This window comes from Paralichthys olivaceus, chromosome 12, assembly GCF_024713975.1.
Source record: "Paralichthys olivaceus isolate ysfri-2021 chromosome 12, ASM2471397v2, whole genome shotgun sequence".
NCBI classification, from domain to species: Eukaryota; Metazoa; Chordata; class Actinopteri; order Pleuronectiformes; family Paralichthyidae; genus Paralichthys; species Paralichthys olivaceus.
In genome coordinates, this window is record NC_091104.1 from 3069475 (window position 1) to 3087481 (window position 18007).

At 44.9% G+C, this 18007-nt stretch overlaps 2 protein-coding genes and 1 long non-coding RNA gene across 4 annotated transcripts; 1 reads left to right on the plus strand and 2 right to left on the minus strand.

The window, feature by feature from the left end:
* Positions 1-912: 912 nt before the first annotated feature.
* Positions 913-7884, minus strand: psma3 (proteasome 20S subunit alpha 3). Its single transcript, XM_020111139.2, has 11 exons — positions 6648-7884; positions 5466-5548; positions 3814-3937; positions 3580-3681; positions 3304-3377; positions 2501-2573; positions 2033-2098; positions 1832-1878; positions 1340-1407; positions 1161-1225; positions 913-1055 (listed from the first exon to the last, which is right to left on the minus strand). The coding sequence occupies exons 1-11, from the start codon at positions 6666-6668 to the stop codon at positions 1011-1013; spliced, it is 768 nt and encodes a 255-aa protein (XP_019966698.1). The 5' UTR covers positions 6669-7884; the 3' UTR covers positions 913-1010.
* A 14-nt stretch (positions 7885-7898) lies between these two features.
* LOC138412163 (uncharacterized) lies at positions 7899-8192 on the plus strand. Its single transcript, XR_011244650.1, has 2 exons — positions 7899-8029; positions 8066-8192. It is a non-coding gene; the product is annotated as an uncharacterized lncRNA (long non-coding RNA).
* A 255-nt stretch (positions 8193-8447) lies between these two features.
* snx6 (sorting nexin 6) lies at positions 8448-17546 on the minus strand. 2 transcript variants are annotated; one of them, XM_069535219.1, is made up of 14 exons: positions 17463-17546; positions 17253-17303; positions 15208-15312; positions 14650-14760; positions 13569-13690; positions 12990-13113; positions 11484-11579; positions 11290-11395; positions 11113-11188; positions 10981-11020; positions 10724-10810; positions 10304-10463; positions 9596-9681; positions 8448-9274 (listed from the first exon to the last, which is right to left on the minus strand). In XM_069535219.1, the coding sequence occupies exons 1-14, from the start codon at positions 17466-17468 to the stop codon at positions 9221-9223; spliced, it is 1224 nt and encodes a 407-aa protein (XP_069391320.1). In that variant the 5' UTR covers positions 17469-17546; the 3' UTR covers positions 8448-9220. The 2 variants fall into 2 exon arrangements, with proteins under 2 accessions (XP_069391320.1, XP_069391321.1); XM_069535220.1 differs by having other exon boundaries at positions 17253-17300; positions 17463-17498.
* Positions 17547-18007: the final 461 nt, after the last annotated feature.

The window sequence follows — 18007 nt, forward strand, 5'->3', positions numbered from 1 at the left end:
ACCCTGAGAGTTAAAATGTCGCCGGTCGTCGGGTCGTCATGAGTCAACACGTGAAGAACATGTGAAGAACACGTGAAGAACATGTGAAGAACACGTGAAATCATCGTTCGTAAATAAAACCGTCACGATCTCACGGGTTCTAAAGTTCTGTGACGTCACCGGCTCCAGGAAACACGTCAAACTGCGAAGTTTCGACTGAAACACTCGGTGTTTGTCACGTGACATGAAGTGAAGCCGCTGGACTCACTTCTTCACGGTTTCATTTCTGATCCGGAACAAGTGAAGAACAGGGGGCGGGCCCTCCACGCTTTTACGTAACAGGATCACGGTGACGTCAGAGCCATAGATGTCGATTTCCTCTGCGGGAACATGGAGGTGATTTACAACAGAGACACGTGGCCCCGCAGTCACAGCTGGGTCAGGGCCCCTCAGTGCGGGGCAGGGGCGTGCACAGACAGTGGGGGGCTCTGCACAGACAGTGGGGGGGGGCTCTGCACAGACAGGAAATGTTCTCACTTCAGGAGTAAACACTCAGATCTGTAGGAGCCGACGGTCGACATCAGTCAAGTAAAAACCCAGACAAGGCCGGGGTGGGGGCGGGGTCAGTGTGGACAGAGTCACGTGATGAGGGTCAGAGGGCATCACACGGCTTCACCTCTCAAACTGACTGAACGATATTCTACTGATACTGAAGCAGCCACTTAATGAGAAGCTCAGATGCTGTGGTCTGAGAAGAGAACCCAGCACTCAGTGATGTTCTGAAGTACAAGTACTAATACTGCACTCTGACAGGAATCTGTCACAGTGATAATAAACTTGATTTATTATTATTTATATCACACCTGCTACCAGCTGTTTAACAAGAATCAATTAAAGAGTGTGTCAGTCCAACAGAAGGAAAAACTCTACGTCAACTGTTTTCAAACTTTATTTTTTTTCAAATCAAAAGTGAACAATAAAAAAGATTGAGATCAGAGTCGGAGGTGTAGGCAGGGACGAGGGGGAGGGGTTTACATGTTGTCTTCATCAGAGTCGTCGTCCTCCTCTAAAGAATCCTGAGAGAAGAAAAACACCAGAATCACACCACTGAAGAAACTGATAAAACAAAGAGAATGGATGGGTGGAGCTGCAGGGGGGGGGCACAGGAGTGACCTGCTCACCTTGGCATATTTCTCTGCTTCCTCTCGAACATCTTTAGGAACCAGCTCGTGTCGTCCATTAGTGACTGGAGGGGAGAGGGGGAGAATAAACAGAATTAGTGGAGAGACTGTGGAGGAACAACGACGGATGGACAGATCAGAACAAAGAGAAGAAAAGCAGAGCACTGATTGGTTCTTACCTTCTCCGACCCAGCTGAGCTCCAGCTCAAACGATTTGTCCTTCACCTCGTCATGAACGATGTAGATTCTGGAAAAATGAAACGGGACAGACTCAGAGAATAAAAACACACGTGTTGTCATTAGAGCAAAAACAGCTCTGACATACATGTGAAACTCTGACGACAGGAACGATTCTGCTGCATCGGCTAACGTCTGCACGCCCACCTACACCTGTCAACTGCACCCATTGGAGGGTACTGCCCGTCAATCACACTGTGGTACCTCCCCCCATACTGGCTTTCTGGTCTGTTTGACTCTAAATGATCATAATTGATAAACGAACATCAGCTGTTTGAAGAAGACTTGAAACTAGAGACTGAAACTAACGATCCTCAGTGTGATGACTGCAGCAGAATGAAGAAACAACTGTCAGGACCTTTGTCTCAACTTGAGTTTAACAGATCCAGTTAAGTGGCTGATGAATTCAGGTTCATGTGGATTCGGTGACTCACATTTTGGCGACCTCTTTGACCAGTTCTCTGCACGTCATCTCCTTCATCTGACAAACACAAACATTAAATCAATTTTCTGCTTCATGACTGTTGAAGCGTGTTTCTATAGAGCTGCAGGACTCTAGCTTCAGAGAAATGATTTTACTGTCTCTGCTCTGAGCTGCATTTGACGACCCTGACTGTGGGAAATGAGAAACTCACCTGCAGTTTTTCAATCTCTGTCTTGGCGGCTTGTTTTGCTTTTCCGATGGCGCAGCCCCAGTAACCCTGAACACACAAACACAGTTAGGTTACTGGTCTAATGGGGACCGTGTCAGGAAAAGTGTAACAAACATTTACGTTGTGCGACTTGCAGCATTTCATTTGATATTTATGTTGGATTCCTTCAGTGTTGATGGTTCAGGAGGTTTTTAATCAGGAGCTGAATTCTCCTCAGGTCTCCTCGTCAATACTCAACACATTCATATAAAAGTAAAGATACATAAAATATCAAGCCATCTGTCAGTAAAGAAAATCTTTTAACAATATGAGAACTATTTAACTCAACCACCAACGCTAACTTCTGACTGTCGTCTATAATCTGTCTTGTTTGCTGAATCTTCATCGACCTCTTGGCGCTACCACTGTCCCCTGCTGTCCAGTGAAGTGACTGTAGCGTGTTGGACTCACGTATGAGATGCCGGACGGGTCGACCATGTAGAGCTGGGGACCGTCGTCTTTGTTGTATGAGCCAAGGATGAAACTGCAGAAAGACAAAGTCTACATCTAAATTTTATTTCCAGACTCATGAGGTCAATGTGGCCTTTGACCTCCCAAATCAAATCGTGTCGTAAATGAACATTTCACCTCAACACATTCTTGAGATGTCGTGTTCACAATAATGAGACGGACGAATCTGAAAACATAAAGCCTCCAACCACTAGGTGTCGCTATTGTGGAGACAAAAAGAGTATACTCTCCAGACCCAATTCACGTAAACACGCAGTGAAACAGTTGACAAATGTGCTGATGGTTTTCAGCATCAAGTTGCGTAGTTTGTTTCCTAATGACGACGGTCACAAGACAAACATGTGAGTTATGAAGTTAAAATATGTTCGATGTGAGCACGCAACTTCATTTGTGAGCACGCTACTCTATTGATGTTTTAATGAGTGTGTTTCATCTCAATCGTATCAATTGTTGTTTTCTTTGGCCTAGAATGGACCTTTATATTGAAAAACTTTAGATTTACATCTCTATGGAGGCCGCCATGTTTTTCACAGTATCCAAATGTTTTTATGACAAGGTTCTATGTCATGTTTGGAAGGGGAGGGGTATTCAGCTGCAACATGACACTTCACCATTAGATGTCACAAAATTCTACACACTGAAACTTTAACAGACTGGTGAAGCCACTGTTAGCCCTGTTGTCTCTGAACGCAGCAGCTGATGCGATGCTGATGTAATAATCAGTGTGAAGCCGTCTCACTCACCTGCAGCCAAACGGCCTCACAGCGCTGTACAGTGTGTAGGCGTGGACGTACATGGCCACTCTGTCCGACAGGTGCTGCAACAACAGGAAGCACTGTTAGCTTAGCATCAGACGTGGGACTGTTACCTGTAGCAACATTAACTGCATGACTCTGAAACATTGACAAACAACCGAAATGTTTAAATTGTTGAGTGAAACCGTGAAACCCAGAGTTAACACAGTGTGTTCCTGTGTGACAGCAACAATAACAAGAGGCTGATCTGAGGCCAACGTTTACCTTCAGGGGAATGTCGTGTCCATAGTTTGATCTGAAGCTGGAGGCTTCTTCTCTGGCGACTTCAGCAAGAGAGCGAGCATCAGCCAACAGGCCAGCTACAGCCTGGGGAGGGAGAGAGGGAGAGAGAGGGCGCTGACATCATCACCTGCACCAAATGCTCCAATCATGTCACACCACACTCATCCAGAACAGTTCAGTGTGTGTGTGTGTGTGTGTGTGTGTGTGTGTGGTTACCATGCCAACGTGTCTGTCAATGTTGAAGATGCGTTTGTTGGCACCCTGCTCGTACAGTTTGGACAGAACAAGCTTCTCCACTCCGAACACAACACCGTCCTTACAACGGATACCGATGGCCGTGCTGCACACACACAAACACACAAGTGTGAAGTCTGAGGTAGGTTCAGTGAGCTACATTTCTCCAACATAGTATCCTACATATCTGTGTGAAGGAGGTGAACGTTCAGAATGGAAAAAACTGATATTATGAGACAAATTCAGTTTTCAAAAACTTGATGTTTTCAGACATGAACTGAACCACTGACATGTTCCTCACATGTTTCTCACATGTTCTGTATGCGAGAACTAGGGTTGTTTGGTATACTGGTACTAAATTAGTACCGGGGTAGTGATGCATTTAAAATGGTACTATACAGCGCTTGGATAAGGCCGATACTTTTATCTTTTACGCGGCGTGTGATGTCACCGCGTTGTAATTTGAGCCAAAGCGAGCAAGCCGGGACGAGCAGGCGAGCGAGTGAGCGCGCAGCGCAGAGCAATTAACGGAGCAGGAGTCTGGCGACAGAGAGAGATAAAGGAGAGAAAGAGAGTGAGAGACAGGAGCAGAGAGAGAATGGCAGCGGCTGCAACCATCACCACGCCGCAACTCGTAGATAATCCAGGTGCACGAAGTGCTACATGGATTTACTTCAGCTTGAAAACAATGAGCACAGTGAAGCCATGAACACCGATGCACCACTGTGCAAACGGTGTTACAAACATGTGGCCAAGGGTGGAAACACTTCCAACTTGACAAAACACTTGAAGGAAAACAATATAAGGTAACAACTTATATACCCCTGAAAAAAAAACAGCCAGTGCTAAAAGCAAGCGACGCCAGCCGCCTTCACTCTCCACAAAAGTAGCGCTGGAAAAAATTTAAGCCTGTCTTTGTGGTATCTTATTTTATTTACTGATGCATAATGTTATAGTTCTAAGATTTTCTATTAAAACAACGTCAATGACATTTTTTATGTTCTCTTTTTATTTGGAAAAGTACTGAAAAGTATCTAAATACATGTTGGTACCGGTACCAAAAGGTACACTAGCGAGAACAAATGTCTGAGTCAGTGTCTCTGGACATTTTCTGGATCTTCTCCGGCAGCCTCTAGTAAAATGTCAGAGTGAACCCATGTGAGAAAACTGCAGGAAAACATCTGGAACCTTCCCAGTGAGCGAGCGGACGTGTCTCTGAGGTTTCTAACACGTGACGGACGTGAAACTGGAAGAACACAAGTATCTCCTGATGAAGAAGAGGAGCCGTACACATAGAAGACGAACATCATCACCAGATCCCTGGACCTTGAAGCAGGACTTGTGGTTATCAGGGTAACTTTAGTTCAGAGTTTTTTCAGTCCCACTAAGCTCACTGACTTCATATCGGAGCAAATCACCATGGTAACTTATGGGTAACTGTTCCATGTATTGTTTGTTGTTGTATTTCATGTCCACTGCGGACACTACAAAATATACCAATGGTTTGTGGTTTGAGTCCGGTGTGTTCAATCATTCCTGGCTTCTTCAGGGCTCTTTTCAGTTTCTGGGATTTCTGTGTGTGTCCTTCTTTATTTACAGTGATTCAGTGGATGTGATAACGTAGATAGACTGACCTGCTGTTCTCCACAGCCTTCATCGCATATTCCACCTGGAACACTCGACCATCTGGAGAGAAGGTGGAGGCCGACAGGTCATACTGCAGGACACACAGACAGACAGAGAGAGAGAGACAGACAGAGAGGGAGACAGACAGAGAGGGAGACAGAAGAGAGAGAGAGAGACAGACAGACAGACAGAAGAGAGAGAGAGAGACACACAGACAGACAGAGAGAGAGAGAGATACAGACAGAGAGGGAGACAGAAGAGAGAGAGAGAGGGAGGGAGACAGAAGAGAGAGAGAGAGAGGGAGACAGAAGAGAGAGAGAGAGAGAGACAGACAGAGAGGGAGACAGAAGACAGAGACAGAGATACAGACAGAGAGGGAGACAGAAGAGAGAGAGAGAGACAGACAGACAGACAGGGAGACAGAAGAGAGAGAGAGAGAGGGAGACAGAAGAGAGAGAGAGAGACACACAGACAGACAGAGAGAGAGAGACAGACAGAGAGAGAGATACAGACAGAGAGGGAGACAGAAGAGAGAGAGAGAGACAGACAGACAGACAGGGAGACAGAAGAGAGAGAGAGAGAGACAGACAGACAGAGAGGGAGACAGAAGAGAGAGAGAGAGACAGAGGGAGACAGAAGAGAGAGGGAGAGAGGGAGACAGAAGAGAGAGAGGGAGAGATACAGACAGACAGGGAGACACAAGACAGAGAAAAAGGAAACAGTAAGATCAGTAGATGAAACATTGATAATCTCTAACTATCATGATGATCTGTGATTAGTTCAGATTAATATAAACCTGGATCTAATGTCTGATCTAAACCTTCATGTCGTTGATTCTGGATCTAATGTCTGATCTAAACCTTCATGTCGTTGATTCTGGATCTAATGTCTGATATAAACCTTCATGTCGTTGATTCTGGATCTAATGTCTGATCTAAACCTTGATATAATTCCGGTAAGCTAACACACGAGCTAACGGCTAACTGAACCTCTCGTTAAGTTACTTTCAGTTTAGCCGCTGTTAGCTTGTTAGCCTAGCTGTGACTCAGCAGGCTAACACTCGAGCTAACGGCTCCATGCGGAGAAGAGCGGGAGGTCTCCCGCAGGAAAGCGAATGTTTCTCCGGTCAAACGCAGCGACCGGAGCCGGAGAAGGAGAAGCGGACAGAAGCGGGAGAAGCTCTCACTCACCCCGGTGCCGATGGAGCTCATCTTCACACGATGAGTCGGAGTCTTTACTGGAGCGATCTGCTACTGCGCATGCGCCTCTTCACTGACGTCACTAACACTGCTGCTTCCGGTTTCCACAATAAGAGCCTCACTGACCACAGTGTTCCCCTGGTTCATTATTATCAGCTGACACTTTGACTTCCTGTCACAAACTGTCCCTCTGCTGGAAGATGCAGTAAGAAAGATGATCATCATGATCATTATGTTCCGATTATTCTCTTTTTTTTGTCCCTGGTGACACAAAGTGTCTCTTGACAGACTCTTCTTATTATATGACTTTCACACTGTTTAATTGATCACAGCTGCTCCTTTGGTTTCCATAAGAATCAAAGGCTTTTGGAAAAACAGCTGATTTGTGGATATCTGAGGAGACCTGCACTGAAGCTCTGACGTGTTCCTGAATGTCCCCCACATGTTGCTGTTGTTGTGAACGAGTCGAACAATCGGCTGCTGCTTCACAAACACTGGCTACACAACATGTCCACACAACAATTTCTGGACATTTTCCATCTGATGGTCCCAAAAAACAGACTCTTGATAAAAGTGTCTGTAAAGTTTATTGAGTCTCTGTTTGAGCAGCATGTATCACAAACCTGCTCCGAGAGGAAACAACTCAAATGTTCTTTTTGTTCTTCTTGTCATTTTATTTCTGTTTTATCACGTCTTCATCTTCAATCAGTAAATGGAAGCTTTGGTCACATAAGAGTGAAAAACATTCATGTACAGTGCATTTAAAAAAAAACAGGGACAAAAACAGTTTTCAATTTTTAAAAACTTATGAAAAATCAAACAGAGCAATTGATCGATGTTAAGGCAAAACTGACCGAAGCTCCGCCCTAAACAGAACGACAAGAAAACATCTGACTCAGAGAAAATGAACAGAAGCTACAGTTAGTGAAGATGAAGAAGATGATTAGCGTTCATTAGTAACTAAAACAAACATGTACATATTCATATTTTATTTTGTGATATTTTACTTGAATAAGAACAGAAGCTGAGAGCTGGACCCAAAACACAGCAGCACAGGAAGTTCACCTTCACAATAAAACAACCCTAACACACACACAGAAAGTGAGAGAGCACGAGCGAGAGAGATACACAGACACACATAAACGCACACACAGATACAGACACACATACAGACACACAGACACGCACACACACACAGACACACACACAGACACACACAGACACACACAGACACACACACGTCTTCTGGGGACGTCACAGACTGAACAAAACTTTAACCAGTTTTTTTTTTAAACCTTTGTTAAAAACAAAATTAATTTGTCTTTTGCTGAAACTTCTCCCCAGAAGGACACACAGAGAAGATGAGGATGAAGGTGAGGATGAAGGTGAGGATGAAGGTGAGGATGAAGGTGAGGATGAAGTGACAGTGCACCAGAGATGATCAGAGGAGACAGAATCCTGCACTGTAAAAAAATCTTTTGAGTCACTTTATGTCTCATTGTCTTAAAAAAACTATTTGTTGTGTCCCTCTTACACTGTCCCCTCACACACCATCGACCCTCACACACTGTCTCCTCACACACCGTCCCCTCACACACTGTCTCCTCACACACTGTCTCCTCACACACCGTCTCCTCACACCCCGTCTCCCTCACACACCGCCCCCCCTCACACACTGTCTCCTCACACACCGTCCCCTCACACCCCGTCTCCCTCACACACCGTCTCCTCACCCACCGTCGACACCCTCACCCACCGCCCCCTTGCGTGAGACCAGCTTCTCAGCCGATACTTTCAGTAGAGAACAAAGGTTTAATCTGCATCATTCAAGTTTTCACACAAGAAGTTGATTTTAACACTAAACCCCCCAAAAAACGTTATGATTATAAAGAAGACAATGACACATAAAATGGATTATTAAGGCCACAGAAAGAAAAAATTGAGACATTACAACAAGAAAGTCATAATATCACAAGAATAAAGCTGTAATATTATGAAGCTGTAATTTAACAATACTAAAGTGATAATTGTCATGTTAGATGGTGAATATCAGAGGATCAGTCTGTCTCTGTGTTCAAATGAGAGTTCTACTTCATGGCTATTTGCTAAAAAAAATGTTTCTTAATTCTTGTAGAACTATGACTTTTTCTCATAATATTATAAAACGTATTTTCTTTAATGTGGCTCAGGTTTTGTCGTTGACAATAAACCGTCCGATTACAAGATATGTTCTAGTCAACATGAAATGAAGCCTGCAGTGTTCTTCTCTGGAGGATGAAAAGAGAGAAGTGAAAAGATGGAACAATGAAGACAAAGAGGACAAGAAGGACGAGGAGGATGAAAAGGATGAGGAGGATGAAGAGGAGGAGGAGGACGGTGGTTGCTAGTGATGAAGATAACAGACTTCCTGTCACAGTTAACCCTTTGTTCTCTCTCTCTCTCTCTCTCTGGTCCAGAGTTCTCAGTGTTGTCCGTCCCTCCGTCCAAGTTCCACCCCACAGTTGGTGATGGGGGGCAGGGCTCAGGCGATGGGGGTGTGTGATTGGGTGTTCGGGGCCGTACAGTTAGGTGTTACCTTTCAGGATCCCCAGGCAGCTCTGCACCAGCTGGAGGTTCCCCTGCAGGTGAGAGGGGGCGGGGCCAAGACACAGGTGAACACATGAACAAACTGAGGCCATGAAGCAGTGAAGTTCATCCTGAGACCGTCACTGCTGTTCACCAACTTTCTGTAAACTTCATGTGGTTTGGTAACTTTGTTTTTTTAAGTAAACTGAACTCTGAGCTGAACTCATCTGTTTCTGTGAATGTAAAACTTCTACAAAGTTAAAAAGCCCAAAGTTGTGATGTCGTCTTCAGCGTACATGATGTGAGTGCCCCCCCCAACTAACGTCTGATGTGACTGAAGTGTTGGACTGTTCCTTCAGTGGTTTTTCAGGTACCTTGGCGTGTTTGAGCTCCAGCTCTGCGAGCTCCACCAGGTTCTTCCTGAACGCCGCCACTCGTCTCGTTTTAAAGTCTACGAGTTCTGCAGGCAACAAACATTCAGCGTCAGTGTCAGAGAATAGAGAAACGTGTGTGTGTGTGTGTGTGTGTGTGTGTGTGTGTGTGTGTGTGCTACCAGTGAAGTTCTGATTCTGATACTTGGATTGTGTGTAACATCTGATATCACTGATCTGTCCAGTGAACTTTAAGTAAATGTTTTTGGGGTATTTTAAGCCTTTTGTTTGACAGGTCAGAGAGTTAGACATGAAAAGGGGACAGAGAGAGAGAGTGGTGGTGACACGCAGCAAATAGCCGCGAGCCTCTGCAGCAGCCCGGGTTCCATTCCAGCTGATACCAGTGCATTTAAAGAAATAACTTACAGGTATTTGGGCAGCTGTACGTTAATAACCCTTTATGAAGTGATGATTCCTATTAATGTTGTATGTGACTCAGATGAAATGTTTTGAAAAATGAATACACTAGCTCCACCCTTGGAAACTGAGGTCTGTTATACACTACACGTCTCCGTTTTACTTGTGGAACTTTCCTGTGTGAAATATTTCTACGTTGCTGACATGTTAGCTCGCTCTGGGTAACGAGAGGTATCGGACCATCTCCAGTGCAAACTGCTGACACAGGGTGTGCAGCAACAATAAGGATCACACCTTGCTTGGCGGACTCAGAGATCTTCTCAAACTTGTGGCAGCAGAGCTGCTGGCTGGTCTCGGCCTGCAGGACGTCTCTGTTTTTGGCTCGTGCTTTATCCAAAGCCTTGTTAGCGTTCTCGTAGTCTACCAGGGCCCGGCTCCTCCGGTACAACAGGTCCTGCAGCGGATCACATCATCATGAACACACTGTGCTTTATTTTTAATCAGTTCATCTTTGAGTCCAAGTGAAGACGATGTAAATAAAGACTTGAGATAATATGGTCAAGAGACAAAAACATGTTTTGTGAGGTCACAGTGACCTTTGATCAGTTGAGGTCACAGTGACCTCTGATCAGTTAAACTGTGAGGGTTCACAAGACTGAAACGGCCGGACAGACATAGAAACATGCTGCCTCTGACCATGGCTGTCACACAGACCTTTGCAGCCTGCGACTCTCTCAGGTAATATTTCAGGAGGTCGGCGAGCTTCAGGTCTTCATCTGCTGCGACTCGAGCTTCAATTTTCTGAAAGAAACCAACAGACAGAAGCTGAAGAACAGATTCAGAAAAGCACGGTGGCTGGTTCGTTCAGACTCAAACACAACCCCTGAGTTTTCAAACTAGAACCAGGCCGGCAGCGTTTAATCTCCATCAGGCGTAACCACAGCAACAGTGAGATGTGAAAACAAACTTACCCTTGTTTTCTCAAACAGCTCTGACACTTTCAAGAAGAACCTGACACAGAAGAGACACAACACAGTTACTGAACAACAACACAAACACAAAGTGTTGTAATGACGCTTCAACACGTTTGCTGCAGTTCGTACTTGCAGAGGTCTGTGGAGTCCTGTGTTCCTAATGTGTAGAGAGACGAAGCGATTCTGTTGATGTCATCCGCAGCGTCTGAACACACGTTTAATCAAGCCAACTTTATGTATCATCAAATTACCCATGAACCCCACACCTTCAAAATGCTCATTTCAATTTCCTAAATGGATTCTTACTTTTGTGTGAGCGAATCATTCTGTCAGATTTGGCCGAAGCGTCTTTCACTCGGTTGTGATATTCTAACAGGAACGTCTTCTCGTGCTCAAAGAAATCATCCACATCCTGAAACACAGGAAAACGGATGAGGAGAACAGAAACAAGATGATACAGATGAGGTGGAACTCCAGGTTTCACATTCAGTCATTGTCACCTTCACTCCGGCCACCAGGACGCCATCAGCTGATTTCACCACGTTCTTAAAGAAATCCTCCAGTTTCTCCTTCTTGTTCTTCCCTCGAACACTCAGCTGTTGGAAAGAAGAGGTCAAAGGTCACGTGAAAATAAATAACCAAACCATCTTTAACTAGAACATCGACCAGTCGAGCTCACGTTAGCCTGGCTGCTACCTGTGACATCAGACATGTGGCTAACTAATGCTGCACAGCAAACCACTACAATAACACTGTGTGAGCACAGACACACAAACATCAGGACACACGACAGAGTCGGAGGAGAGATTCTGAAACGCTCATGAGACGCCTCGTTAGGCCTGGGACGATAACACATTTTGCTGGACGATATATTGTCCCACGAATTATTGCAGATAAACGATATTATTGTCAACATGATAATATATCATAATAATGCACACCCTTTCAAAGACAATAAACTTTTATCTCTCAGTGTTTTTTACCATTGTAATTTCAAGTACGTTTAAATATCCTAAATAAATAAAACAAACCAAAAAACAATAACAAAAAATAAAATAGACCCCGTCTCTGTTAGCAAAAACAGCACTCAAATATAAAAGCACACACAAACAAAACTAAAAAATAAATAAATAAAAAGTCTCGACAAACAAAATTGCACTTCAATAAATATTGAACATTCAGGCCGTTTGTGACATCTATTTTCTCGCAGGCAATTCGTACTGTCTGTCAAACGTCTGCAGCATCTCTCTTAGTGCTGACTTTTCAACTAGAGGGCAGCATTTCTTTAGCGATGTAGTGAACTTCACTTTCAATGAGCGCACACCATTTTGTGCTGTTCTGTTAATATTTACTTTGTCGACCGAACGCCTGAGTGAGTGTTGACTGTCGGGACGAAGGCCCTGCATCTCGAGCTGCACTCCCCAGCTGGGAGCACTGGGTCTGGTGGTGATGCTTCAGGTGGGCATGCAACTTTGTTGTGTTGTCTTTTTTCGTTGCCACCACTTTTGAACTGGCTCGTCCGTGTTGATGGGCTCACCTTGCTCATTCGGTTTGGAGCCGAAACATTCCCACACCGGGGCTGTGGCGTCTGACTTTGCAATCATCTTTTCTCCTCGCTTTGCTCCGCACGACGCTCACTCGCTGCACTCTGTGTGGAGCTAATGCTAGCGGCCCCGCCTCCCCCCACAGAGACAAAGAGGCTGGATGACTGACAAGAGGGTTCACTCTGTTCATTCCGCAACAAACGCCCCCAGGTGCTGAGACCGAGCACAGAGTGAACCCTCTTGTCATCCAGCCTGCTTGGAGGCGAGAGACGAGGAAAACAAACACGCATGCACATGGCGATATATCGAGGCCGGCAAAATGATCGAGTTCATTTTAATTTATCGTGCGATTAATTGATTTATTGATTATCGGCCCAGGCCTATGCCTCTTGTGTGTGTGTGTGTGTGTGTGTGTGTGTGTGTGTGTGTGTGTGTGTGTGTGTGTGTGTGTGAGTTACTCACATCCTGGTTGTACTCCAAGAAGACATGGAAGTTGAGGTCCTTCCTGAGGACAGGATGAGCCGCCACGCGACACAGGAAGACCTCGTGCATTGCGACAGTCTTCTTGAAGATGGCCAGGTACTCTCTGAGTGAAAACACACAGCCGTCAGTGTGGTGCTTTTATCTTAGTTAGTAACTTAGGCTTCATCCATGCTGCATTTTGGCTCCATATCAGTTTTAATCCCTGTCAATACCAACACGTGTTAAAACCTGACCAGTCGCTGGTCATCGCTGAATTTCCACACAGACACGGACACTGCATGTGCAGGTGAACACAGAACATCTCATCTCCTACATGGAAACTGCTGCATCATTAAAATACAAGATGTAACTGAACAGCAGGGTCGTTGACTGTTGTTGTTTCTTCTCTAGTAGCTGAGGCTGGTGCTGGGTGAAGGAGGTCATGTGACAGGAGACCAATCAGGGAAGGCTACGATGTTTTTCAAACTAAAACTGGACCAGCAGCATTTACAAACTTCTCTGTTTCAGTGTCTCGACTATCTGGAGTCGTGTGGCCTTAGTTAGTTCCAGTTAACTCACGCCTCCAGCTCCTGCTTCATCTTGGTGAACTCCTCCTTGGTCATGGATCCTTCTCCCTCCCCGAGCTTCTGCAGCTTCTCTCTGGACGCATCAAAGTCTGGTCTGGGGGGGGCAGGGGGGATCTACAGCAACATCAACAAGATTCAGACAGGAAACTAACACACGGCTTCGTATCGTTGGTCATATTTTGTGTTTTCATGGTTCTGTTATGGATTCTGTTCCCAGTCTGTAAAACACCCAGAGACACTAAGAGGTTTTCTAAAGCTGCCAGACAGAAGGTCTGAATGTGAGAACACAAACGTCCGGGTGAGCGGCTCCAGATGTTCTGCTAACAACTCCGGAAATGTCAGAACGAGCCGATGTTAGAACACAGCAGGAGATCGTCCACTGGGTTCACTCAGAATAATCAGAAATATTTTATTTTTAAAATATATTATATTTGTTATTATTTCCCAAAACTCAACTTGACTTGGAATCATCACTTATAAAGGTTATTGGGTTTTTATTGTTTGGACGATTTCGATAACAAAACAAAACAAAAAATCACATGACAAATAAAACCTGATCCAACTCCAATAATCTCACACAATTAAATACAGTAAAATAATCTATTATTGATCATCTGAAAAACCTATTTACAAACCAATGAATGTAATTTAACTGAACAGAAGCTTTAATGTGAACATGTCAGTTGTGTCTCTTCAGTTTGTTATAATGTGAATATTACAAAGAGGAGGAATTAATACAACATGTTGTTCACAGCCTCCATCTTGTTATCACCACGCTCACAAAGTCTGAACAACGACTTCACAGCAAATTGAAAATTCTGAGGAGCAACAGGTCCAACAACAGCTGAGGCCTAATCTGAGCCGACTTCACAACTTCAGTTACTGACCAACATGAAAGAGTCAAACTTGTTGCCGTGTTATTTCAAAACCACTGGCTGAGCGTGATGTCAACAGTAAAAATCTGATCAGTGTGAAAATGAAGAAACGTCTATCTGAGCTCAACCAGCGGCTCTGTGCTCTCACTGTGTCGCCATCTTGTCGCACCACGTTTGTGTGTGTGCTGTGTTTCTTACGATGTATCCTGCGTAGTCTTCATTCTCCACAAACGAGTCGTGCAGCCAGATGAACTCCTCGTGCTGTCGAACCACTGAGAACTCGTTCTGCTTGAAGTTAGGGAGCGTGCTCTGTGCAAACAAAACGTATGTCACCCTGTCAGATCAGACCTGATCAGGTGTGTGAGTGTGTGTGTGTTTGTGTTTGTGTAAGTGTGTGTGTAAGTGTGTGTGTGTAAGTGTGTGTGTGTGTGAGTGTGTGTGTGTAAGTGTGTGTGTGTAAGTGTGTGTGTGTGTGAGTGTGTGTGTGTTTGTGTTTGTGTTTGTGTAAGTGTGTGTGTAAGTGTGTGTGTGTAAGTGTGTGTGTGTGTAAGTGTGTGTGTGTAAGTGTGTGTGTGTGTGAGTGTGTGTGTGTTTGTGTTTGTGTTTGTGTAAGTGTGTGTGTAAGTGTGTGTCTGTGTGTGTGTGTCTGTGTGTGTGTGTCTGTGTGTGGAGATAAAAGCTGAATAATGCTGCTCAGTATAATTTAGTGGGCGGGGCTCCTCATAAAACCCCTATGTTCAGACCCCGCCCCCTCACCTTGGTGTGCACGGTGAACTTGACCTTGTCTCTCTCACTCAGGGCGTCGGAGATGTCGACCTGCAGCGTGGCGTCCGTCTGCAGATCCACGTTCACCGCCCGCGGCTGCAGGAGAACAGACACATGTCCCATAATGCACCACAGCCTCTGATCAGCAGACACTCAGGTGGTTCACATCAACTGAGGGACAGTCAGCTGACACTAACTATTCAATGACCTGTCACATGATCAACATCATGAGAATCACATTGAGACACGTGGAGAGAAGTTCCAGCTCCAGATGTTGAAGTTACACGTTTGGTGAAGCGGTCTGAATGCATGGTGACGTCCTGGAGCGTATCTTCACCTATTGTGAAAAGAAGTGAACGACCGATGGTCCCTGACTGAGCAATATCAAAATATAATATAAACCATCATGCATTGCACTCGAGGCTTTGACAGGAACTAAAATGGTGGAAAAGCGTCTCGGCCTTCTCTCGCTGGAGATTCTTCTCCTGATCAAAAATATCTGAATTATCGTGAGGATAAAGAAAGATGTTTTTATTTTTACATTTAAAAACATCTCTAATATCTGACTCATTTCTTTTTCTGACGGCAGGAGACAGACGAGGTGATGACAGACGAGGTGATGACAGACGAGGTGATGACAGACGAGGTGATGACAGACGAGGTGATGACAGACGAGGTGATGACAGACGAGGTGATGACAGACGAGGTGACGACAGACGAGGTGATGACATCAGAGCTCAAACTGTTCTTTCAATCTGCTTTGATCTAAAAGTATCAAACATTTTTTCCACAAGTCGACGTAGTTTCAAGCTCGATGATGTAATCATCAGTGTTTGGAGTAGTTCTTCTTATGCTGATGCGTCATGACATCATCAGTTTGATTCAGTGACCTCACACTGTATCGTTAACAATCAATCTATTTATTGATCTATGGGGGGGGCTGATTGAGAGAGAGACAGAGAGAGAGAGAGAGGGAGACAGATAGAGACAGAGAGAGAGAGGGAGAGACAGAGACAGAGAGAGAGAGGGAGACAGATAGAGAGAGAGAGAGAGACAGAGAGAGAGAGATAGAGACAGAGAGAGAGAGATAGAGACAGAGAGAGAGAGGGAGACAGATAGAGAGAGATAGAGAAAGAGACTAACAGAGACAGAGACAGAGAGAGAGGGAGGGAGACAGATAGAGACAGAAAGAGACAGATAGACAGACAGACAGACAGAGAGAGAGACAGAGAGAGAGAGAGCGAGAGGGAGACAAATAGAGACAGAGAGAGACAGATAGACAGACAGAGAGAGAGACAGAGAGAGAGGGAGAGAGAGACAGAGGGAGACAGATAGAGAAAGAGACTAACAGAGACAGAGAGAGAGAGAGACAGAGAGAGAGAGAGACAGAGAGAGAGAGAGAGAGAGGGAGACAGATAGAGACAGAGAGAGAGAGGGAGACAGATAGAGACAGACAGTCATGTGACACTCTGGTGTTTTGACTAAGCTCGTTAGCTGCTGGTTAGCCGTTAGCCTCAGCTGTTAGCCAGGTGTAGCAGCCAGGTAAACAACAGCTGATGGAGGCTAACACCATTAGCATGGAGAAAACATTAGCCGAGGCCACTAACTAGGCTAAAAACCACGAGCTAAAGCTAACTAGCGACCTTAGCCAAGCAGAACCCAGACAGACAGGAGGACAGACAGGAGGACAGACAGGTAAACAGACAGGTAAACAGACAGGAGGACAGACAGGTAAACAGACAGGAGGACAGACAGGTAAACAGACAGATGGACAGACAGATGGACAGACAGGTAAACAGACAGGAGGACAGACAGGTAAACAGACAGATGGACAGACAGGAGGACAGACAGATGGACAGACAGACGGACAGACAGGAGGACAGACAGATGGACAGACAGGAGGACAGACAGATGGACAGACAGGAGGACAGACAGGTGGACAGACAGGTAAACAGACAGATGGACAGACAGATGGACAGACAGGAGGACAGACAGATGGACAGACAGGAGGACAGACAGGTAAACAGAGCTCTCACCCCTCGGTCCTCCTCGGAGAGGAAGTCGGGTCCGTCGTCCAGTCCTTCCTGCTGCGGACACACAGAGAGCAGAGAGCCGTTAGTTCACCGACACAGCGCCGCTAACCCCGGAGCACCGGAGCACCGGGGCACCGGGGCCGCCATTACACACACCCGGAACACAGAAGACAAGAAACAGGAGAAGCAGAGAAGGAGAAGCAGTGAACCCACCATCATGGCTGCCGACGGGTGGAGACAGGAAGTGACGAGACGTCATCACGAGCTGACGTCATCAAATACAATAAATAAGGATTCAATAATAAAATAAAGATAAATGTCTGATGTGAATATGATTAAAGATCAAACTGTAAATTAATATCAACAAAATATTTCTATTATATCTTTTTAGAGTGAAAGACAAATGTACTGATATTAAATGTTCTAACATTCAGTGACCAGCAGGGGGAGACAGAACTCTGCTGGCTGACCTCAGGGGAATCCTGGGTAATGGAGTCTTTACTAAAGACAAACCATAAATAAAACTTTGTGTTTATTAAAGAATAAAAACTGTTTAAAGTGAAATCACTGAAGAGAAGCTGGAGGCCTCCACACTAAGAATAATATATTCATATATATATATATATATAGAGAGAGAGAGAGAGAGAGAGAATATTATATAATGTTATATTAACAATGACATCATTTACTCACAATAATCAGACATCTCATGATCCACCTGTTTATTTTAATATCTTCTTATGTAACACCCTCGTGTT

Bases quoted from the DNA above. Each gene is read 5' to 3' on its own strand.
- psma3 (XM_020111139.2), bottom strand. From the start codon at position 6,668: ATGAGCTCCATCGGCACCGGG. The intron at 1,879-2,032 runs GTGAGTTTCTCA...TGTGTTTGTCAG, and splicing joins CAGAGATTGAAAAACTGCAG to ATGAAGGAGATGACGTGCAG. The intron at 1,408-1,831 runs GTGAGTCACCGA...TCATTTTTCCAG, and splicing joins GTCAAAGAGGTCGCCAAAAT to AATCTACATCGTTCATGACG.
- snx6 (XM_069535219.1), bottom strand. The intron at 13,691-14,649 runs GTAAGAAACACA...ATGTTGCTGTAG, and splicing joins AAGACTACGCAGGATACATC to ATCCCCCCTGCCCCCCCCAG. The intron at 10,811-10,980 runs GTAAGTTTGTTT...GGTTTCTTTCAG, and splicing joins AGCTGTTTGAGAAAACAAGG to AAAATTGAAGCTCGAGTCGC.